The sequence below is a fragment of the Camelina sativa genome, chromosome 17 (genome assembly GCF_000633955.1).
Source record: "Camelina sativa cultivar DH55 chromosome 17, Cs, whole genome shotgun sequence".
Lineage (NCBI taxonomy): Eukaryota > Viridiplantae > Streptophyta > Magnoliopsida > Brassicales > Brassicaceae > Camelina > Camelina sativa.
In genome coordinates, this window is record NC_025701.1 from 32,433,312 (window position 1) to 32,455,962 (window position 22,651).

The 22,651-nt window shown below is 35.5% G+C and overlaps 8 protein-coding genes and 1 pseudogene across 9 annotated transcripts; 2 read left to right on the forward strand and 7 right to left on the reverse strand.

Annotated features, from left to right (window-relative positions):
* Positions 4,476-4,932, reverse strand: LOC104758630. The gene has a single exon (XM_010481522.1). The coding sequence runs from the start codon at positions 4,930-4,932 to the stop codon at positions 4,483-4,485; it is 450 nt and encodes a 149-aa protein (XP_010479824.1). The 3' UTR covers positions 4,476-4,482.
* LOC104758631 lies at positions 5,873-6,327 on the reverse strand. The gene has a single exon (XM_010481523.1). It carries the CDS (start codon positions 6,320-6,322, stop codon positions 5,873-5,875), a length of 450 nt encoding a protein of 149 aa, XP_010479825.1. The 5' UTR covers positions 6,323-6,327.
* On the forward strand, positions 6,607-9,619 carry LOC104758632 (nuclear/nucleolar GTPase 2). The gene is made up of 11 exons (XM_010481524.2): positions 6,607-6,924; positions 7,005-7,138; positions 7,232-7,361; positions 7,439-7,602; positions 7,696-7,797; positions 7,909-8,013; positions 8,103-8,231; positions 8,344-8,484; positions 8,690-8,790; positions 8,871-8,928; positions 9,059-9,619. Exons 1-11 carry the CDS (start codon positions 6,690-6,692, stop codon positions 9,488-9,490), a joined length of 1,731 nt encoding a protein of 576 aa, XP_010479826.1. The 5' UTR covers positions 6,607-6,689; the 3' UTR covers positions 9,491-9,619.
* On the reverse strand, positions 9,801-12,402 carry LOC104758633 (annotated as a pseudogene).
* LOC104758635 (3-deoxy-manno-octulosonate cytidylyltransferase, mitochondrial) lies at positions 12,866-14,934 on the reverse strand. The gene is made up of 8 exons (XM_010481529.2): positions 14,639-14,934; positions 14,308-14,353; positions 14,080-14,166; positions 13,862-13,986; positions 13,620-13,759; positions 13,483-13,534; positions 13,284-13,394; positions 12,866-13,124 (listed from the first exon to the last, which is right to left on the reverse strand). Exons 1-8 carry the CDS (start codon positions 14,861-14,863, stop codon positions 13,032-13,034), a joined length of 879 nt encoding a protein of 292 aa, XP_010479831.1. The 5' UTR covers positions 14,864-14,934; the 3' UTR covers positions 12,866-13,031.
* Positions 15,577-16,116, forward strand: LOC104758636 (putative RING-H2 finger protein ATL19). The gene has a single exon (XM_010481530.1). The coding sequence runs from the start codon at positions 15,577-15,579 to the stop codon at positions 16,114-16,116; it is 540 nt and encodes a 179-aa protein (XP_010479832.1).
* LOC104758637 (putative ubiquitin-conjugating enzyme E2 38) lies at positions 16,367-19,630 on the reverse strand. Of its 2 annotated transcripts, none has more exons than XM_019239143.1 (8): positions 19,517-19,630; positions 19,303-19,405; positions 18,207-18,944; positions 18,043-18,106; positions 17,816-17,955; positions 17,411-17,722; positions 16,894-17,204; positions 16,367-16,673 (listed from the first exon to the last, which is right to left on the reverse strand). In XM_019239143.1, the coding sequence occupies exons 2-8, from the start codon at positions 19,375-19,377 to the stop codon at positions 16,625-16,627; spliced, it is 1,689 nt and encodes a 562-aa protein (XP_019094688.1). In that variant the 5' UTR covers positions 19,378-19,405; positions 19,517-19,630; the 3' UTR covers positions 16,367-16,624. The 2 variants fall into 2 exon arrangements, with proteins under 2 accessions (XP_019094688.1, XP_010479833.1); XM_010481531.2 differs by having other exon boundaries at positions 19,303-19,410.
* LOC104758639 (cytochrome c oxidase copper chaperone 2-like) lies at positions 20,199-21,512 on the reverse strand. Its single transcript, XM_010481533.1, has 2 exons — positions 21,439-21,512; positions 20,199-20,624 (listed from the first exon to the last, which is right to left on the reverse strand). The coding sequence occupies exon 2, from the start codon at positions 20,620-20,622 to the stop codon at positions 20,404-20,406; it is 219 nt and encodes a 72-aa protein (XP_010479835.1). The 5' UTR covers positions 20,623-20,624; positions 21,439-21,512; the 3' UTR covers positions 20,199-20,403.
* Positions 21,779-22,645, reverse strand: LOC104758640. Its single transcript, XM_010481534.2, has one exon. It carries the CDS (start codon positions 22,434-22,436, stop codon positions 21,984-21,986), a length of 453 nt encoding a protein of 150 aa, XP_010479836.1. The 5' UTR covers positions 22,437-22,645; the 3' UTR covers positions 21,779-21,983.

The window sequence follows — 22,651 nt, forward strand, 5'->3', positions numbered from 1 at the left end:
TGTCCCGCGGCACACATGTCCAGCTGTAGAAGGGACCTTCGAATTTGTTTAGAAGAATTTTAGTAATCTTCCGAACAAGTTTTGACCCTTTGTCACGAGTAAACCTCGAAAAGAAACAATACAAGAGGCATCAGTTAATGAGTCAAAAGAAACAATACTTCAACCAGTAAACATAAACAATACTTCAACCAGTAAACATAAACATGAATCTCAATACACAAGCAATATATCATAATACACAAGCAATGAATACACAAACATGAATCTAAAGACACAATCCTAAAGACACAATAAACCAAACGAAATCATAATAAACTTACTCTCGTTATCATAATCACAATCCTAAAGACACAATAAACCAAACGAAATAAACATAAACCAAACGAAATAAACATGAATCTAAAGACACAATCCTAAAGACACAATAAACCAAACGAAATCATAATAAACGAAATAAACATGAATCTAAAGACACAATCCTAAAGACACAATCATAATCACTATCCTAAAGACACAATAAACCAAACGAAATAAACATTGACCTACAGATTTCTCTTCTAACATTCACAAAACACCATTACAAATACATGATAAGAGAGAAAAATCATACCATTGGGTGTTCGGTAAGGGTGTGGGAGAGAGGACCGTGGTGAACTTATCCCGACCTGGCACCACAAGCAGGGCATTTAGAGCCCGAACCACGTCCTCCTGGAGCTCCGGCAACACCGTAGAAGTTTCTTCTTCGAAGTTGTTGCCTTGGGACGATGGATGCGATGGATGACTACGAGTCTGATGACTACGAGCCTGAGAGCGTTGAGCTGGAGAAGGCGGAGAGTCATCTTGAAGAGTTGCATGAGTCGCTGGATTGTAGTTAACTTCTACTGAAGGAGACCGGCGTACTTGAGGTGGAGGTTGGCGAGTAACGGAGCCCTGAAATAGTTGTTGAGGCGGAGGATAGTCCCGGATCTGGGATTCCGTTGAATGTCGTGGCAAAATGGGGACTTCATCAGGTGTCTGCTGCGTACGAGGAGCTTGGACTGCCGGCGTGAAGTCGTACTGACTGGGTAGATTAGTATGTCGTAGTCTTGACCCTCCGGGAATCTGAGAATGATTACGATCGAGTTTTCTCTTTCTTCCTCGAGCAGGCATCGTGTGATGATTGAGACAAGAGACTGAGAAGAGAGATTGAGAAGAGAGAGTGTCGATTGAGAAGAGAGATTGAGAAGAGAAAGACGATTGAGAAGAGAGAGTGTGAAGAGAGACTGTCGATTGCGGCTTTAGGGTTTGTCTCGAGGAACCCTTGTCTCGAATGAGAAGAGATAAGAAGATTAGGGTTTTTTTTTTAACGGAATGTTAATGGATTTGGGCCTAAATTGGGTAATTAACCTAGATTTGGGCCTAAATTAATGCAATGACCTTAAACAAAAAAAATTTCTAAGTTCAATAATTCTATATATAACTAAATTTAATAATTTCTAAGTTCAATAATTTCTAAATTCAATAATTTCTAAGATTAAGAATTAATTTATAAGTTTAAGATTAGAGTTTATAATATATTATTCTATATATAATTTCTATCTTAATTATAATAATAAATCTTCACATAAATTATTTTAGTATTTATTAATCCTTAATGAATATTGAAACAAAAAAATAAATAAGGAAAAGATTCTATATATAACCAATATAGATGCTTTAAATAGAGCATATTCATAAGTACAAATCCTATGCAAATATTGTTTGTGAATAAAAGTAAAAAAATGATAGGCTTCTTAAAAAATGCATCGAACGGATGCATCATAACTCTTCTACCCGAGAGACATCTATTGTTCTTGCAAACACTACATGGACAGAAAAACTTACCGCCATTATTCTGAACTGTATCTTGGCTACTTCCAAACGAGAATTGGTCCAACCCCACTAATTCGAATTCTAATGAAAAATTTCCTGCCATTATATATATATATATATATATATATATTGTGTTTTTTTAAGAACTATATATATATTTTTTTGGAGAAAATAAAAGTTTTTATAAAGTCAAATTTTTTTTTTGATCTACATTTTTTTTTGGGGAAGGAAAGACAATTGTGTTGGCATGAGATGACAAATGGATGCAATTTGTTTTTAAAGACTACATCTATGCCACTAATAGGCGACTACTCAATATCAGTTGGCCCCCACAGAAAAAACACGTTTTTTAACTGTCTTTTATGACTATTTGGCGACTACGCGGTGACTGTTTAACGACTCGCCGAATGAGTCGTAGAATAGTCGCTAAATTGACGACTATATTACGACCATCTAATGTGGTCGTAAAGCAGTGACTGTTTGGCGAGTAAATTACTGTAGTCACAACATAGTCGCAAAGTGGTCACTATCTGGTCGTTATTTTTGGCGACTACAAATGTAGTCGCTACTTGTAGTCGCTAATTGACTGTTTTCTTGTAGTGATAGTTCTTTTATTTCTATAAGTTTTAAAATTTTCCTTTTTCTTAAAATTCTGGAAATTTAAAAAATGTTAATGAATAACATGTTAAATCCTTATAGGTTATTTAAAATAATTCTTAATATTGAAAATTTTGGAGATTTTAAAAAATGTTAATGAGTGACATGTCTTATCCCTATTGGTGGTTTAAAATCCTATGTGGACGCCTTAAGGAGCTTATAGCTCCTACTTTTTATTAGTATAGATTTATGAATTTAAATTAAAAATATAAAAGTTAAAGAATAAATAAGTATAATCTACTAAGGGAAAGCTTGCAAAAGGGTGGAAAGAAAAGTTAAAACTTTAAAGAGAAACAGAGTTTTTGGTGTGAAATTCTCAAGAAGACGATTTAATTAACGGGAAAAAACAAACGACACCATAATTTATTAATATGGGCCTATAAATAAATTTTCGAAATAAAATGTTATAATTTTTATTTTTGGTTGCACGCCATAATCTTTACTAGATTCGGATCCGCACATATGTGCGGGGTTATGTTTATAAACTAATTTATTTTAGTAGTCATAATCAAACTCATACTAATTGAGATTTTAGTTTGATTTTTTTGGTTTAGTTTATTAATGTTTGAAAATTTAAAATAATAATGGGTTCACCAATATTTTAAAATTCGGAACAACATAATGGTTGACTGATAACAAACTAAATCAGATAAATGATTGGTTAGATTCTATTAAATTAGTGAACTATCAAATCAAATATATAACCGCCAACAATGATGAAAACCCGTTTGAGACAAATACAAATATTTAGGGATGGACGTAATTTTCTTTCCGTTTTATCATGTTCCATCATGTCCTACACCCGTTCTCAAATTTCGTTGCATAAAAGAAAACATTCTCAATATGGGACCAATTTGTATTTTCGATCAAAAACATACATTCTCAAACTCCCGTATAGAACAAACATAAATATAAATATAATTCATAGTATATTTATATCATATGTTATAATAAAAATATTACAAAATTAATTGACTTCTTTATTCTTATTATATATTATATGGTTCATTGTTAAAGATAAGTTATAAATGAGAAACATAGGCATGTATATTTTGGACATCCCGTGTCCACCAAATGTAAATTTTTGTTATATAATAATTTTTTTTTAATTATTATTCGTTTGAAAAATATTTATATTAGTCCAGCGGATAAGAGATTGGGAAAAGAATATCTGTATTTAATTATCAATAAAAAAAAGAGAGAAAGCTTCTAACGGGATATCCATGTTTTCCATTTGATTATTTAATTTTTACAAAATTACTACAAAATTAATGGAAATTACACAAACTTTCTTTATATTTTTTAAAAAACATTATCTGATTTATTTCAAGATTTCTTAAAATAAATCATCTGTTTAAATTAAAGTTAAGTTATTTTCATATTACTATTAGAAATTAATTAGATACAGTTGTTATGGAAATCTTGTTAAATGATAAGTTTTATTAATTGCAAAACTCTCTTATTATTTTATAAAATTCTAAGAACTATATAAAATTCAAGGAATTGTTAATAGAAATAATTTTATTTTTATTATAATATTTAAAATTTTCATTTTGTAATCTTATTGGCTGTAATTTTTTTATTGTGACGGTATGTCAAATATTTAAATTTCTTATTTGTAATTAATATAATTTCATAAAATATAGGAATATATCTTTTATAGTTAATATAGTTTCCTAAAATATTGGAAGAGTTAATCATTTATTTCTTTAGTAATTGTTACTATTTTTTTAGGGAAGTTTACTTATGATTTACTTATGAAAGAGTTAATCATTTATTTCTTTTATAATTGTTACCATTGGTTTAGGGAAGTTTAATATTTTTTAGTTTAATTATATAGGCAAGTTGGTATGTTTGGCAACATGGATATATGTCATATTTTTTGTTTTTTTTTTTATCCCTAAGTGTACTCCCCATTTAATAGTATAGATGTCTAATAATAAAATATAAAATTGTTATCAAATCATTCAAGAATCAAGTTTCAAAAGCGAGAGGAGCACCAATCTTAGGAGCAGTGGTCTGAACACATTTGTTCCACATCTTCTTGCTCCTTGGAAGAATCTCATTAGCAACATCTTTTAGCTCATAAGTGGCAAAGACAAAATTCATGAGTCCTTCGTGACAATCTCTTCCAATCTTCAAAAAGTTCTCACAGCATTCCTCCGACACTGGCTTGTCGTTGATCAATCCTTTTGTCATCTCGACGCCGCATTTCGAGCTGATTTTATCGGAACAATCTTGGAGAAAATTGATGCGTTCTGTCGTCATGTGGTGTAGGAGTTCGTGGTCGTACTCGTAAGCTGCAGTTGGTTCGTATGCTAATGAAGACATTGGAATGATCTCTTCTTCTTCTTGAGCTAGAGTTTGAGAAACCATTGATGTGGTGGCCATGAGAAGAAACGTGATCAGAATTGTTTTCTCCATTTTCTTGTTCTTGTAATGAATAAAAAAGATTTGGTGATCTAGGCTTTTTATATTTATTTTATACTGGTTTGTAACGACTAGCTTTTTTATGTTACTGGTCGGTCATTAAAGGATAGGTTGATTGTTATTTTCAAAATGTTACTACTTGATTAATAATGGAGCAAAACGCATGCATAGTTTTAGATCGATCGCTTGTTATAATGAGCCTATGGGATAAAACAGGTGTAAACCAAAACCATAGCATAAACACTCACACGCCTGCACTCTGCTTCTTCTTTCAATCGTCAAGGATACGCTGCATCAAATAATCCACTCAATCGATCTAATTAATCTCTAAAGGACGACCGAGATCAAATTGGAAGCATAAACACAATGACATCACGGGAAAAATGATCTAGAACTAATAATTTGAATCTTCTTGAAAATATCATCTCTCCTGAAAAAATGATGCAAGCGGCTCCAGTTTCATCGTCACCACAACAAACGATTAGGGTGGTTTTGTCATAGATGAAATAACTAATGCCAGAACACTTATTAAATAAGTTTGGCAAGTTACTTGTTGGAAAAGTTATCAAGTTAACCCACACAATTTCGGCCTCTCCGTTGTTGTTACTATGAATCTTCTTCTTGGTAACAAAAATTTCAACCTTACTTCTCATAACATTGCTTCAACAAGGAAGACCCATATATCTCCCTTAAAAACCGCGAGGAGAGAAGTTGATCGTAAGATTGGTTCTTCCTACGTGGAAGGAGACAAAAGGGTTTTAATTTATATCTCCTTCGAGAAATCAAAGCTTTGGATGAAATACTCATGAATTAATGTTGTTGATTTTATAAGATTTTTGTCAATTCACAAATCCAAAACCAAATTCCATTTGGGGCTTTCCAAAAATTTTGTTATGTTCATACAATTATACATATTACAATATTCATTCAAAAATCAAGTTTCAAAAGCGAGAGGAGCACCAATCTTAGCAGCAGTGGTCTGGACACATTTGTTCCACATCATCTTGCTCTTAGGAAGAATCTTATTAGCAACATATTTTAGCTCATAAGTGGCAGAGACAAAATTCATCAGTCCTTCGTGACAATCTCTTCCAATCTTCAAAAAGTTCTCACAACATTCCTCCGACACTGGCTTGTCGTGGATCAATCCTTTCGTCATCTCGTCGCCGCATTTCGAGCTCATTTTATCCGAACAATGTTTGAGAAAATTGATGCGTTGTGTCTTCATGTGGTGTAGGAGTTTGTGGTCGTACTCGTAAGCTGCAGTTGGTTCGTATGCTAATGAAGACACTGGAATGACCTCTTCTTCTTCTTCTTTAGCTAGAGTTTGATATACCATTGATGTGGCTACAAGAAGAAACGTGATCAGAATTGTTTTCTCCATTTTCTTTTTCTTGTTCTTGTTCTTATAATTGAATAAAAAAGATTTGGTGAAGTAGGCTTTTTATATTTTACTCGTTTGTAACAACTAGCTTTTTTTATGTTACTTGTTTTAACCTAAGGATGGTTTGACTTTTCTCTAAATGTTACTTACATACGTATGTTACTTGATTTAACGAAACGTATAGTTTTAGAAGAGGCTTATTATAGAATGGGCCTATGGGCCAAAATCTGTTAAAAATGTGTAAGCCCATAATGAGAGGGAGAGTCACACGGTAAACCTAAACCCTAGCAAAAATACTCAAACGCCACACTCTGTTTCTTCATCCTTCTTCCATCGTCCCCTGTGTAAGGAAAAAAAAGTTGCAGAGATGGTGAAGAAGGAGAAGAGAGCGAATGTGTCAGGGAAACCAAAGCATTCGCTAGATGCGAATCGTGCGGATGGCAAAAAGAAAACCACCGAAGGGCGTACCGCCGCCACAGTTCGCCGGCTTAAGATGTACACCACTAGGCCTAGGAGAACCCCCGGCGGTAAAATCGTTAGCAACGAGTTCCAGTCGCAGGATTTGCCGGACTCACGTATCGCACCTGATCGAAGATGGTTTGGTTCGTATTAATCATTAAATTCGTGAGAATTAGAAAATTTACTCAATTTGATTCACTGATGTGTGTGTTTTTTTGAATAGGGAACACTCGTGTTGTGGGTCAGAGTGAGCTTGCGTATTTTAGAGAAGAGCTTGAGACTAAGAGGTCTAGTACTTATAATGTGATTTTAAAAGAGAGGAAGTTGCCTATGTCTCTTTTAACTGATAACAAGAAGGTAAAAAGGTTTGAGCTTTGTTGAATTCAGATTATTGGAAGTCTGAAAAAGTTTCGATTTTTTGATTGGTTCTGGTGCTTTCTTTTTGTTAAGCAATCGAGAGTTCATTTGCTGGACATGGAGCCTTTTAAAGATACTTTTGGAAGTAAGACAAAAAGGAAGAGACCAAAGCTTGTGGCTTCTGATTATGAAGCCTTGGTGAAGAAGGCAGCTGAGTCTCAGGGTAAGTTGTGCTTCTTGTACCCGAAATGATGGGGATATGTGTATTCATTTTGGAACGTTTTTTGTGTCATTTTGAAGATGCATTTGAGGAGAAGAATGGGGAGAGTGCTTTTGGTGAAAGAGGAGAAGAAGAAGACGGGTTTAGAGATCTTGTTAGGCATACTATGTTTGAGAAGGGACAGAGTAAGCGTATTTGGGGTGAGCTTTACAAAGTCATAGACTCTTCTGATGTTATTGTCCAGGTATGTCTTCATTCAGTGTGATCAAAGTTAGTGAAGGAGATATCCTCTAGTGGTATTATTATTTCTTTGGCTTACAGGTAATTTGTGTGACAGGTTATAGATGCTAGGGATCCGCAAGGAACTAGATGTCATCATTTAGAGAAAACGTTGAAAGAGCATCACAAGCATAAACACATGATTCTGTTATTGAACAAGGTTGGTTCTTATCATCTTTTGGAAACTCAGATAGCTTAAGTTGGCTGTTCCTATTGTGAAAGTTGTTTACAGTTTATATTGATGTGTTTTTTGCGTGTCTGCTTTTTTAAGTGTGATCTTGTGCCCGCTTGGGCTACTAAAGATTGGTTGAGAATATTATCAAAAGAATATCCAACTCTAGCATTCCATGCAAGTGTTAACAAGTCATTCGGAAAGGTACTTCATTGACTATACATCCCCTTGTGATCCTTTGATATCAGTCTGATATACTTGATTAATATTTGCTGAATGATGGTTTGTTTCAGGGGTCACTTCTCTCAGTGTTGAGGCAGTTTGCTCGTCTAAAAAGCGACAAGCAAGCTATATCTGTGGGATTTGTTGGGTATCCCAATGTTGGGAAATCATCAGTTATCAACACACTGCGTACTAAAAATGTAAAAACTTTTTTTTGCCAATTTCTACTATTGCAAACCTGCATTATTGAATCCCTAATTGCCAATTTACTTGTGCTCACATACATATCTTCTTCCTCTGTCTCTTCTCTAGGTTTGCAAGGTTGCTCCAATTCCAGGGGAGACAAAGGTCTGGCAATACATCACACTCACTAAGAGGATTTTCTTGATTGATTGTCCTGGTGTTGTTTACCAGAGCCGTGATAGCGAGACAGATATTGTCCTCAAGGGAGTGGTATGTAATCTTCTCTTTCACGTATTACACTTTTATACTTAAATACCTGGAAAACTTTTAGTTCACCTTTGCTCAAAATATCCGGGTTCATGTACCTTACATGAAATGTTGTCTTATTTAGACCCATGATTCTTTTGGTCCGCTCTCTGTTTTGTTCTCTGCAAGTAGTGAATTATCTTACAGATTTATATTTTTGGATAAATAGGTAAGAGTTACAAACTTGGAAGATGCATCTGAGCACATTGGTGAAGTACTGAGGCGTGTCAAGAAGGAGCACTTGCAGAGGGCGTATAAAATACAGGACTGGTAAGGGAAATTTTATCTCTTTAATATTTTCTTTGTCATCCCTACAACAGAGTGATAATTTCATGGCTCGACATTTACAGGGAGGATGATCAAGATTTTCTTCTTCAGTTATGCAAATCCTCTGGCAAACTGTTAAAGGTGTGTTTCCTTAATTTTACAGGCTCTGCGAAATTATGTTCAGTAAGTAAGAGAGATAGCTTAAAGGTTTCTCTATTTTCGCGGCAATGAACTGGTGTAAGATTAACCGAACTTGGGTAACCTTGTTCAGGGTGGAGAGCCTGATTTGATGACAGGAGCAAAGATGATACTCCATGACTGGCAAAGAGGTCGTATACCCTTCTTTGTCCCACCTCCTAAGGTAGATGGTGTGGCTCCAGCATCAGTAGCAACAGTGCCAGGCATAGATGAAGAAGCCATAGGTGATAATACTCAAGCAGCTGCTGCATTGAAAGCCATTGCTGGAATCATGTCTACCCAACAACAGAAAGATGTTCCTGTCCAAAGAGATTTCTATGATGAGATAGATCTCAAGGATGATAATAAAGCAAAGGAGTCAACTGAAACAGACGGGGAGGACGAAGCTGATGAACACGAAGATGAGGACGCGGTATCGGAAGATGGAGAGGAAAGTGAGTCTGATGCTGATGAGGATGCAGTGTCCGGAAATGATGAGGAAAACGAGTCGGATTCTGCTGAGTAATGTTACACCTCTCAAAATTTTGTTTTCATTACTTGTAAACTTTGTCTTAATTAAAGTGAGACTCTTATCTAAAACTATTTATCATTTTACAAAACGTGATTTATTAGAATGATGTCTTTTTGTTAGAAAGCCAAGTTTGTCGTTTCTTAAAGAAACTTGATTTGTGTTTAAAGACTTTGCATCTAGGAGAGGTTGATGCTACTCATGCCCTAAACTCGACTGTGAAAAGTACCTCGTAGCGCTTTCGGCATGACCAAAACCATAGCCGTGGCTTTGTACCTTTTAGTCATAACCATCCCATGTTCAAGAGTAAGTATTTAAAAGAGAAATAGTTATTTAGAGAGTAATAAAAGGAGACAAACAACACTCAAAAAGGTTTTTAATAAAGGAAGCAACAAATATATATAGATAAAACGGACGAGCCAAGGCGCCAAGGGAAATCAGATCACATGTACTCCTTGACGAGTCTCTCTAACTTGTTTGTATTCATTCCGATGAATTTAGTCATTAGGTCTCCGCCTTTAAAGACAAGAGTGGTCGGGAGAGCACTTATGTGAAAACGTGTTCCGATCTTCGTCTCAGAGTCAAAGTCGACAGTGTAGAATTTGAACTTATTCTTGTATAGCGAGTCCAATTTGTTCAGTTTGGAGACCATCACACGACATGGTCCGCACCACTGGGCTGTGAACACAACCATTACTGGGAGTTTCGATTGGGTCACAAATGTCCGGGTCAATGATACTGTGTACATCTATCAACAGAAACACGGAGATTTTAAAACATTTATTACAGAACTTATATTATCGTTTTTGGTCTTGTAGAAAAAGCAACTTTTTGTAGCTTTTACAAAAAAAAGAAAGAAAAAAAACTAAAATTTTTAAAAAATTCTATAAACCAAATAAAAACTTCCTTTAACTTTTTTTTAATATATACATTTTCAAAAATACTTGATTTAAAACAGTGTTTTCACAATATATAGTACAATAATTGTTTTTTTGTTTTTGTTTTTCCATAATTTGACTTAGTTGTCGTTTTTAATACCTTTAAGCTTACCACCGGAATAGACCAGGTTCTCATTCGACAGTTGCGTTGATGATGATGACACGTAAGTCTTGATCAAAGCATCAAATTCAGAACACATCCCACCACTACTGAACCCTAAGCACACCATGCACGTCACCGTCACTACCAAACGGTACAAAACCCTAATTTGCTCCATCTATCGATACTTTCTGGTCTCCCTATATATTTTATCTCTCAACCTGTTTAAAAGTGTACTTTTGCAAAAGACATTCCTATGCTCTGGTTTTATAAGGGCACCTCCACTAGGTATTACTCATCAAAATACTCATCAATAAAAAATTAATATAAAGAGAAGCAAGAAGAAGAGAAAAGAAGAACCGATACTCACATTGTTTCCGGAGAAAACGTTTTTCACGAAATACTAACAAGTGTCATATAGTTAATGGTTGATATTAATAAAAAATAATAAATATATAAATATAATTAAAATAATATTTTTTTTTTTTAAATCCCGTTGGTGATGGTCTAAGCATTCATCCTTGGCATTAACTATACTAACAAGTTCAACACCACGTATCACACAGCTGTACCATCACTACAGTCAATGCATAATTATTATGTCACGTATCACACAGCTGTACCATAATTTACTTTTATCATCTACCAAACGCGATTTATTAGAATGATGTCTTATGATATGACACGCAACCGACCCAAGTTTGTAGCTTAAATAAACTTGATATGTATTAAAAGACTTTAATTTGCATCTATGGAGATGTTCATGTTAATCTTCTCTTGGCCTAGTTTACGCTCCTAATGAATGCCCTAACGTCAACGGTGGATAGCAGCACTAGCGCTTTCGACCAGACCAAAAACATAGCTGAGGCTTGTGCATCTTCCAGAATTTGTGCCTACTTGATTCCTGAGTTACTATGGGTCAAATCACCTTATCAATCTTTAGTCACAATCATCCCATGTTCAAGAGTTATAAGCAAAGCAGATAAAAACAGTTAAACTGTTCAAGGCGAACAATTATTTTCAGTAAGAAAGGAGACAAACAACACTCAGCAACATAGTAAAGCTAAGGTTTGACAAAAGAAGCAACAAATATAGATAAACGGACGAGCCGGCCAAAGGTTTGACAAAGAAAATCACATGAACTCCCTGTCGAGTTTCTCTAACACCGTTGGATTAGCTCCGGTGAATTTAGCCATTTGGTCTCCGGCTCTCCGCCTTTGAAGACAAGAGTGGTCGGGAGATATTTGATGTCAAAACGTGCTGCGATCCTGGTCTCATCATCAAAGTTGACTGTGTAGAATTTGAACTTATTCTTGTATCGCGAGTCCATTCTGTTTAGTATAGGGATCATCACACGACATGGTCCGCACCAATCGGCTGTGAACATAATCATTACTGGGAGCTTCGATTGGATCACAAGTGAATCCCATTCCGAGTAAGTGATACTGTATACTTCATCTATCAATAGAAAACATATATCATAAAACATATATCATAAAACATGTACATTACTTACGTTTTTGGTATTGTAGAAATAACAAACTCTAAAAAACGTACATATAATAAACCCAAAAAAAAAACAAATCATTTTTTCACAATAGTACAATGTATTTTTTAATAGTTTAGTTGTCGTTCTTAATACCTTTAAGCTTACCACCGGAATAGACCATCTCATTCGACAGTTGCGACTTGCGATGATGATGACACGTAAGTCTTGATCAAGGGATCAAACTCTGAACACATCCCAACACTAAACCCTAAATAGATCAAGCACGCCACCGTCACTACCAAACGGTACAAACCCCTAATTAGCTCCATCGAACTATACTTTCTGATTTCCGTATATATCTCTCAACCTGTTTCTACGTTGCAATTATTTTTCATATACTCTAGTTTTATAAGCGTCCATTGCATTAACTATCAACAGTTGAACACTACACAGCTGTGCTATAGTCAATGCATATATATTATGATTATCACGTACGTTCACCTAACTAGAGCTACCGAAAAAACAAGGATCTCGCCAACTCGCCACATTGCCACTCTTTAATCCTCGTTATGTTTCTGCCACCATTTCAGCATATGAGATTTGGCTTGCGATTTAATGACGTATAGATAGCCATTATTGATGTGACTTGGTTTTGTATCCTCTCATTTTCTAAGCGTTGGGTTTAAGTTTAACTAATGACCAACCACCAAGATCTCAGATCTCTCAGACACGATGACACAGCTCTAAATACTTCTCATTATCCTAAGCGTCCTTAAAATTCAATGATATAATATAAGAACATTATAAGGCTTAAGATTGCAGAAGATAGGTCTAATTAAGTGGTGTGATGGAAAGAACTCAACTCAATTACATTATAAGGGTTTTTCACATTGCAGGTATATATGATATATTACTAGTTCCTGATTCGATCGATTACACAAGCCTCTGTGGGAAAATCAAAGGAAAGGGTTCATGTAAAAATTTTGAAAGCAAGGATTTGGAATTTGTGGACTAGGACATGTTTCTTTCCCGCATTAAAGATTCAATCTTTTCGACATCATCGGGTGTATCAACTCCATGAGCTTCATGATCCACTTTTATAACCTGTACACAACCAACATATAAAAATCTTACTGCCTTGAGTTACTTCTCTCTGTATTCTCTAAGCTAAGGGCCTAAGGCTCGATTCTTTCGGATGATATATCGACTGACATATGTTTCATTTTCCTTTAGACACTTTTTATGAGGAAAGGGTTCTGTTACCTTCATTTTGTAGCCGTTCTCCAGGACTTTGAGCTGCTCGAGATCCTCTTCTTGCTGCAATGGCGTTGGTTGAAGCTCCGAATATACTTTAAGGAACTTTGAATCAAAACTCTGAGATGAAAAACAAACATAACCGAGATTAGATGATAAAAAGAAAAGTCCATTACAAGTAGGATAAGAGAAACTGGCTGCTCGGTACCTGAAGTCCAAGATGAAGCATGTATGGAAAATCTGGATTGACTTTACCACTCCTAAACCGCAAAAAAAGAGCATATGAGGAAGAATAAGATAATTCATGTAACCAATACATACAAGAAAAAGGTAAGAAAAAATTACTTGTTATAAGGAATCAAACCCCTCGAGAAATAGATAGCATAGCCACGGTTGTCGACTACACATTTAACTCGGTTAGGATCAACCCCATCTTCTGGTTTCAACGGTGTCACCGCTGTGCTAAACACTGCATCGGGTGTTACCTTCAAAACCACAACCATAAGAACACTATTCAACAGCATTCAAAGGAGTTTAAACATTAGGATCATAATTCCAGTCCAAGATGAAAAAGCATTTTACAAGACCTGAAGTGCTTTGACTACACCATCTATAATCTCAGGGTCAATGAGTGGTTCATCTCCTTGAATGTTAACAACCACATCATACTTCTTCTCCAGCTTTTCTAAAGCTTCGTTGCACCGCTCAGTGCCTATACATCACCAAATTGATATATAGCTTTAGCTAGAAAACCATATTCCATAGAATAAGAAAACCAAAAGATTGAAGAAAACAGTGTACAGACCATTTCTACAAGACTCTGAAGTCATGATGACATCTGCACCAAATCCACGACAGCACTCCGCAATCCTTTCATCATCCGTGGCTACAACTGATAAATTTAAAAAACACAAAGAAATCAGACATCTTGTAATCTCAAGATTCTCAACAATCACAAATAAACAAAAGAATTCAACTTTATAGAAGAGATCTTAGATACATAAAGTAGAGATTCTGAGCCAAACAACATTACCAACGTGATCAAGCGTAGTAGCTAATTTTGTCCTCTCCCAAGTCCTCTGTTCAATAACGTCAACAAAAATGAGAAACAAAAACGAAAACTTACAAACATATACAATTCACCATCATCAAAACTGCATGTATACAAAAGCCACAAAAGATTCAAACTTTATCTAGATCCAGACTGAGAGATAACGAAAGTATAAATTTTTCAAAACAAACACACTAGTTAAGCATGAAAGTTTCAGTATCTTCGCCTAACTAACTAAACCAGATCCGACACAGCGATACTGAGATCAAAACATAAAACAGAGAGATATTGAAAAATATAACTAAGGAGGAACCTGGATCATGGGTTTGCCGAGGATTTGCACGAGAGGCTTACCCTCGAATCGAGAGGAAGCGTAACGTGCGGGGATGATTCCGACGACCCGGCTCCGGAATTTTCTTGATCGACCCAGATACGCATGTGCTCCAATCGCGGCTGCAATCGCCGCTCCGGCTAAGATCCCGTTTACAATCCATGTCTTTTGAGAAGACGAAGACGATGAAGAAGAAGACATTGCCATCACTTTGCTCCGGTCAGTGTGAGAGAGTGTGACACAGAGAGAAAGAGAGAGCTTGTTCGGTTGAAAAAAAGCGGTGGCCGAGCCAGCGAGAAAAGAACCGGTTTAGTCCGGTTTAATTAAGACTTTATGACCAATTTAATTCCTTACAAATGTCAATTTTGCTAAATAACTTAAATTATGGAATTGTTGTATTAAAAAAAAAAAGTTAAAAGTTGTAGAATTTAGTGGGATAATAACTCTAGTTTTGGTAACTAAAATTTTGTTCAATGAATTATTTAAAAGTGGAAATATTTTCAGGTATAATGAAAAGAAAAATAGGTTTATCATTTAAAAAACAAAAAAATTGAAACAATCGACGTTTTAAAATCAAATCTTCATCTTTCTGTAACAAAATGACAAAAAAAATAATTCCAAATCACTATGTAAGTTTTCACCAAATCCAGTTAGGATAATTTAAAACAAACAAAAAAAGTTGTTGTAAACTTTGCAAATGATAGAATCTATCAGATAGATAATAGTTTAAAAGATAAAAGCACTAGATACATAAACCTGATCTATGAATTTTGAAACCAAACACTAAACTTAGAATCAATACAAATCCTCACTGCCTTATCCCCCTAACCAACCAAAAGTTTCAGCTTTCATGACCAACAATATAAAGCTGTTAATGAACACAACCTTTAGGAGCCTCTTTCTTGTAATCAAGAATCAACATGAGCTCAGAAGAATATGTGTTTAGTGTCATCAGCCTTCTTGGTCTCGCCTTATTCATCGGTCTCTGCATCTTTCTCGTTGTTCTTATCGCAACCTCAGCTATCATTCTTGTAATCTACGCCATCATCGACTGCGTTCTCAGGCCATTCTTAGGAACATGTCTCGACCTAGATCTCGAAACCGGAGTACAAATCGGCCAACCACGCGCTAGAATCGTGAGTTACCACGCAATCATCCAGAACGAACTACGGTTACCAGATTCCGCCGAGAGAGAAGGTAAACAACGCGGGATGAAACAAAGCGCGATCGAAACCCTACTCCCGAAGTTGCTTGTTGGACAAGGCAAACATGAGGATGGCGAAGAAGAGAGATCATTAGAATCAAGAGAATGCGCGATTTGTCTCGGTGGTTATGTCGTTAATGAAGAATGCAGAGTGTTTCCAGTTTGCAGACATATCTACCATGCGCTTTGTATTGACGCTTGGCTTAAGAATCATCTCACATGTCCTACTTGTCGTAAAGACGTACCAGATTCATGACGACAAGCTGTACAAGTGCACATAGATATTTTTTCTCTCTTCTTCAAGACTCAAGAGATCTGTAAAATTATTCAGACACATTTGCTAATGAAACATAGTAGTCGGAAACAGAACACAATTGCCATCTGTTCCTAGGTGACCATCAACTTTTCGGTTTGATTTTGGTTTTGTTCCTATGCCTATCAGATGGAAATTAGAAACTGTTACGTGTAGTTTATAGATTTTTCTCGGTTAACCCTTACAAGAGAGATCTCCAACTATGTGAATCTAAACAGAAAAATGGTAAAACCCAATTATAAAAACCATTTGTCAATTATAAAAAAAAAAAAACCACTTCTCTAAACCGGAATTGTAATAAATAATATAAAAATAGTAAAAAAAAAATTGGCTAAATCTTCTACTCCATATGTTAGATCCACTACTACTACTCGCAGTCGCCACCAAGTCTTGTTCCTCGAGTCTTCAACTTGATTGATACGTTGTTGCGACTACTACTCTCACTCAACTCCTACTGTTGAAAAACGCAGCGTCCAATATTTGCTAGAAAGTCTTTTATGCTATACCAAATGCCAAAAAAAGTAACAATTATCACAAAAATGATACAAAACCAGAGAAAAAAAAACACACTACAAAATGATAAGAAAAATACATAGGAGACTGAGGTAGTCATCAAATTTTTATCATCTGTACATATGAGAATTACTTCTCATGTCAGTATCTCAATCATAAGAAACTGGGTCAAATAGGACCTATTTTTTATTTTGGTATTTGGCTCACCTCGATGATCTGCTTCTCTTACGGTTAGTATTATTGCTCTGATTCCTTATGTTAGCATTGAACTCAGGTGGTTTTGGTTTCTCTGCAAGCTCCTTGACTCCTAGTTTGACGAATTCATCAACCACTGTCTGCATAAAGCTAGCTACATCGGCTCTAAACTTCTTGGAGCCGCTCTGGCTAGTTTGTTCAAGGTCTTGGACTCCGCCTTTAACCATCGATCCAAGAGGAACTCCATTTTTATAAGCATTGCACGCTTTCACTATGTCGTGAGACCGGAGAAAGTAATGGCAACGAACAAACTCCTCAAAATGCTGCACATTTCATCACAACAACAATTTTAACCCCAAATTTCATGAAAAACAAAAACAAAAATCTCATTTTTGCAAAAAGGTTTCATCTTTTTCTCAAATACAAATGAAGATATGGGGATTAACATTAAAACCACTGCATTCACCATTATTTTTAAACCCAAGTGTCAGAAAAAATCAAATTATGGAGAATTTGAGTAACTATTTACCGTGGGTGGTTTCCTCATGCTGTAAACCATAGTCCTCAACGACAATATGAATACATTCTCACTGTAAACTGTAGAATGGGCCTCGCCTGATTGAGTCCCCTTGCTCCGCTCATAGCCAGGTTCGTTAAAGTATGGTTTTTGATTCAAGATGAGTGCTTGGATCGAGACAAGAAGCTGTAACATTGTGGACTCCTTTGGAAGCCATTTCTCCCTCGCGCTACCGGACCAGGTACCGAGAAGACTCAAGCATACTTTACCACAATTGTATAGATTCGGGTTTATTCTAAGCCCTCCGGAATGGTAATAAACTTTCTGTCAACAACAATTTAAACTTCCAGGGTCATTTAAGGGTTTAGAAGAAAAAAGACAAAAACACATACTTGAGAATGTTCCTGAGTAACATACTGGTGGTACTGAAGGATAGGTATCTGGGAACTGAATATCGAAAAAGAAAAGACCGTCATGGTAAGGAGTTCCCTCCGCTCCAATAATTACAGCTCTCAAAAGATCCATTCTTGTTTCACAGGCTCTGACATATATTGCCTCTGTTTGCAAAAGTTGTTACATGTAAAGAACAAATAGGTAAAAAAAAAAGTGTTGCAAGCATTGATCTGCATAGTGTATACACCAACCTGGCAAATCTTTCTCAAGAATCTTCCAATCATCTTGAACCTTTTTCACCCAATTCTTCGAGTGCTGATAAGATAAAAGAGAGACAGCGGGTAAAATTTACAGTAGTTGAAAAATGAAAGAAAGATTAAGGAAACAACCCCGGGGATAGTAAATTTATCATCACCTGCTTTGAACTTTTCCCCTTAGAAACATAGTGATGATCTGAGAAATCATCAACCGTGTCAAATCTTTTAAAATCTCGCAGAAAATCTTGCTTAGTTTTCCTAACATTGTTAGAATTCTCAACTGAAGAAGTAACCCCAGCCGCTATAGGCTGAAAAGAACTAGCAGAAGCATCATATCTAAACGAGTTTGGACTAGGATTAGGGACCATCACTACACCAGGAGTCTGAGGTTGGACCACATTAAACGATGGAGAAGGATAGGTAGCCTGATTGTGCTGTGGCAAAAACGAACCAGAAGAATAATCCCATGATTGAGGAACAGTAGCAGCTGGCAGATATGAGTTTCCAGTTTCTTTCATCGATTGACTTCTCAGAATGCTTCTACTTGATTTCCCTGTTCCATTACTGCTAGAATTTAAACCCCAAGGTACCATCACCTCTGCACCAGCTGGGACATTCTTAGGATCAAGAACGTCTTGAAACATAGAGTAGTCATCAACATCAATTGGTTGATTAGCTACTTTACCAAAAGGGTTATTATGACCATAATAGTCTTGGAACGTCTCTACGTTAAGCGGCGGATGATGAGAGTGAACGTTGTTGTAAGAAACGGAGTCAACTTGTATTGCCTTCCCTTTGTTCTTCTTATCAACAAGATTGTTATTATTATTATTATTAAGAACACCACCACCACTGCGGAATTCATAACTTTCCACATCAATCACTTCAGGAAACGCCTACAACCAAGATAAAGCAGCAAACTTTACAATCAACCACGACTGACAAAACAGAGAAACAAGTGACAATTATCAAAAACATTCACAAGAAACAACACCAAAGCTTTTGATTTCACATCTCTTTCAAACTTAGAAAAACAGTAAGAACACAATCAATACGAATCATCAAGAACAAACCCATCAGTTCGATAAACAGTAGAAGCATTAGTAAACGTGAGAAACCAAAACCCTAAATCAAAAGACAAAACCCTAACACACCAAGATGATCATCACGCATCAAAGATAACACTAAGAGAAACAAAACCCTGAACAGAGAAACAGGGCAATTGAAAAAAAAAAAAGATTTAAAAAATCGAACCTTTCTGGGTTTACGATTCCTCGAGCCAGAAGCCATCAGAGGAGGAGGTGGGATCTCCACAACGTCGGGCTCCATTGACGAAATTCCCAAAGTTTGATTCTTTCTTTTCTGAACCAAAAAAAAAAAAAAAACCCAAAACAGTGATTTTAATAGAAAAAAGATTTATGCGACGAGATTATAGGAGAGAAGGAGAGAAAGGGTTTTAATAAAGTACCTCACTTCACAATTCGCGCCGGAGTATATATATTACATACACAGACACCCAAACACAAACAGTGAGATAGATTTTATAACTCAATCGCTTGGAACACTCTTTTTTAAACTCCAACAAAACCTTTCTCTTCACAAAATCTTAATTAAATTATCTTTTAATTAAGTCAATGACGAGTAGTGACGTGGCATAATCGACGGTGCTGATACGATTCGTATCATACGAATAATGTTAGGTGTTTCACAGCCGTTGGATATGAGGATCGGGTTTATTATCATTAATCTGACGGTTGGGAATTTACGGATGGAATCAAAAAGAGGGAAGAAGATATACTGTTGTAATCTTGTAACAAGATTACAACATTAACTAAAATAATGTATTTAGTAAAGTATTAATTTCAGTGATAAAGATAAAAAGGAAAATCTTGTAACAAAGATTTTACATTAATCTTAAGATTCGCACAAAAATAAAGATTACATTAACAGAAATAAATGTTTTTTTTATTTATTTCAGTGATAAAGTTGAGATAAATATGAAGTTTAAATATTGTAAATATAGTTAAAAAAATTCGCTGATATATATTGGAGTAAATAAATCGATTTTTCTTTTGAGTCTTTTGACAAATCAAGCCGTTTTATTGCTGAATTATTTTGGTTATAAAGTTGGAATATACAAGGAAGTGGGATATAGAAAAATCACAATATTTGAGTGTGGTGTTTTTTTTTTTGGGCCAATGTGACCTTTTTTTGGTTGCTCTGTTTATTACATGATGATGATGATGATGATGATGATGATGATGACTGACTGTTGTGTAAATTCTCCAAAAAAAACAATCAACAATCTATGTTACTTTCGATTAATGAAACTAATCTTTTTAATCAAACACGCTCTCAAACTTTGAAACCCTCGGATCGAAGACACAAACGATGAGCTTCGATCCATTTCGTGCAAGCGGATTCGCCGTGTTCTACAATGCACTCATCTCTTAGCTTCTTTGTATCAGGACAAGCACAACATATCCTCTTCTTTGGTTTTGTCTCCGTGATAACCACATCTTTGCTTGGCTGGTTCAAGGAACACGCACTGTCTTGTGCTTGTGAACCACTCATCCCTATTCATCACATTCTCAGAAATGTTACGCCAAGAATACTCAAAACCACATTCAACAATACCAAGGTAAAATGTCGGCTAACATTTTGATGCTTTAAAGGATAAGATCAAGACATGACTAACAAATATGAAACATTGATCATTTGAAAGCTCTTTTAAGATCAATCGACAAACTAGAAACAAGAACAAAGTAGCTAACGTTTGAAGCTTAAAAAGCTTACATTCATAGAAGTAGCTAACATTTGATGCTTAAGCAAAAGAGTGAATAATTCTTTACTGATTACACCAACAAGTTTAAGAACCTCACATAATCTTATCTCAGACACATAAACTGATACAGACCACAATGAACTGAATGCTCTTCTAAGTTAAACTTATAAACTGGTATTTAAACCACAATGCGAAAGAGAGGTAAACCTTCTTAATAAACACGGCAAGATCCAAAGCTAAATTACTTGGTAATACTAAAAAAACAAAGCTTTACATGAATCTACCCAAAAAAAAAACACATTTTTCTCCTCAGCCACAATTAAAATTAGGCAAACCCCTAAATAAACTTAAAACCCTAAACCCCAAATCACAAAATGTCATCCCTTATTGAAAAAATCTCATCAAAACACCAAATCATAAGCCCATTTAGGTAACATTACAACCCGATTGAACAACCAATCTAACAAACAAAGAATCAACACATAATTCAGAGAAAAAGAAAGAAAAAAAACTGATAAATTCATCAGCACAATCATAAGATTCCCAGATTGGAAAAATGATAAAGCGAGACAAAAGGAGCTTTAGAGATTAACGAAAGAACTCACCTTTTGATCTGCTGGACGTAGAAAGAGTCGAGAAACGGAAAACAAAGCAAGAAGAATCTTGAGAGACACAACAAAAAACCAAACGCTAAAGAAGGAAGGAAGAAGAAGAGAGGAAATGTTGAAGACTTTTACTAATGGGCCTAAAATGGGCTACATTAGGCCCAATTAACTATCTTTTTCCACAAAGTGACAAAAGTTAAACAAGTTTGTACATTTATAATTGTCCTCACACTCAATTAAACCAAAATTAAAAAATCTCAGATATATTTTACATTGATTATTTGATTACAATGAGTTGAATGATGGATTTACCAAATATAGAATCTACATTGGAAACTGAATGAACAAAGACATGGAAAAAACAAAAGCTGTCATTATTTTTTGCTAATCCATGATCTTCTGATATCTATGATTTTGTTTGAATCTGATCTTGTCTGAATCAATCTATAATAAGCTTTTCATCAAATCTGAGGATCCAAGATTATAAAAATATAACATTTATTTTTGCTTATCCCACAAGTTTTGTTAAAGAATCAAAAACATCATCAATCATACTTTTCTCTCCATGAATAAACAAGGAAAAAAACCCAAGAAACAGCCAAAGCAATATCTCCAAGAGCTTGTTTAGGCCATTCATAAGCAAGATCTTCAATTTTCCACTCGAACAAAACCCTCCACATTGCCATTAACACGTACAGAACCACAGAGCCACGAGCGAAGAAGCTATGGAACTCTCTGTCTTTCACAAACGAAACCATGAACAGAACCAAACCGATTGCGAAGAGAAGCAAACCGGAGAAGGACTGAGAAATCTGTATGAGCAGCTCATCGTGTGGTGTTGATCCTTTAAGTTTGCTAGCAATCTCACTACCTGGTCCAAAGATTGAAGCTTTATCTGTGTAGAACATCATTAAGGTTCCGCTAGTAAGCGCAATTACAGAATGGAGTATACAGATTACACGGAACAGAGATGGGTTCATTGAATTTGCTGTAGTCATTGAAAAAAAAAAGGAAGAGACTTTTTGATTTGTTATCTGAGGTTTTTTCAGAAACCCATTTATGTAAACAAAAAGCAGATTGTGAATCAAAAAAGTTCAAAACTTTTTTTAAGGGTGTAAAAAAGGGAAGTTTTGGTTCACGGGTTTATTGTGGAAAGAGCTAGATACTAGTTTGGGAAAGAAATGAAGAAGCCATGTATGTAGGGGGGGGGGGG

What these genes read in the sequence shown, in the direction of transcription:
- LOC104758630 (XM_010481522.1), bottom strand. Translation starts at nt 4,932, where the DNA reads ATGGAGAAAACAATTCTGATCACGTTTCTTCTCATGGCCACCACATCA.
- LOC104758631 (XM_010481523.1), bottom strand. Translation starts at nt 6,322, where the DNA reads ATGGAGAAAACAATTCTGATCACGTTTCTTCTTGTAGCCACATCAATG.
- LOC104758632 (XM_010481524.2), top strand. Translation starts at nt 6,690, where the DNA reads ATGGTGAAGAAGGAGAAGAGAGCGAATGTGTCAGGGAAACCAAAGCAT. An exon ending in TTTTAACTGATAACAAGAAG is followed by an intron (nt 7,139 to 7,231) that starts GTAAAAAGGTTT and finishes CTTTTTGTTAAG; the next exon opens with CAATCGAGAGTTCATTTGCT. An exon ending in GAAGGCAGCTGAGTCTCAGG is followed by an intron (nt 7,362 to 7,438) that starts GTAAGTTGTGCT and finishes GTCATTTTGAAG; the next exon opens with ATGCATTTGAGGAGAAGAAT.
- LOC104758635 (XM_010481529.2), bottom strand. Translation starts at nt 14,863, where the DNA reads ATGGCAATGTCTTCTTCTTCATCGTCTTCGTCTTCTCAAAAGACATGG. An exon ending in TCGGCAAACCCATGATCCAG is followed by an intron (nt 14,354 to 14,638) that starts GTTCCTCCTTAG and finishes GTTATTGAACAG; the next exon opens with AGGACTTGGGAGAGGACAAA. An exon ending in TGCTTCATCTTGGACTTCAG is followed by an intron (nt 13,395 to 13,482) that starts GTACCGAGCAGC and finishes TTTTCATCTCAG; the next exon opens with AGTTTTGATTCAAAGTTCCT.
- LOC104758636 (XM_010481530.1), top strand. Translation starts at nt 15,577, where the DNA reads ATGAGCTCAGAAGAATATGTGTTTAGTGTCATCAGCCTTCTTGGTCTC.
- LOC104758637 (XM_019239143.1), bottom strand. Translation starts at nt 19,377, where the DNA reads ATGGAGCCCGACGTTGTGGAGATCCCACCTCCTCCTCTGATGGCTTCT. An exon ending in GCATGAGGAAACCACCCACG is followed by an intron (nt 17,205 to 17,410) that starts GTAAATAGTTAC and finishes TGAAATGTGCAG; the next exon opens with CATTTTGAGGAGTTTGTTCG. An exon ending in AAGAGAAGCAGATCATCGAG is followed by an intron (nt 16,674 to 16,893) that starts GTGAGCCAAATA and finishes CATTTGGTATAG; the next exon opens with CATAAAAGACTTTCTAGCAA.
- LOC104758639 (XM_010481533.1), bottom strand. Translation starts at nt 20,622, where the DNA reads ATGAGTGGTTCACAAGCACAAGACAGTGCGTGTTCCTTGAACCAGCCA.
- LOC104758640 (XM_010481534.2), bottom strand. Translation starts at nt 22,436, where the DNA reads ATGACTACAGCAAATTCAATGAACCCATCTCTGTTCCGTGTAATCTGT.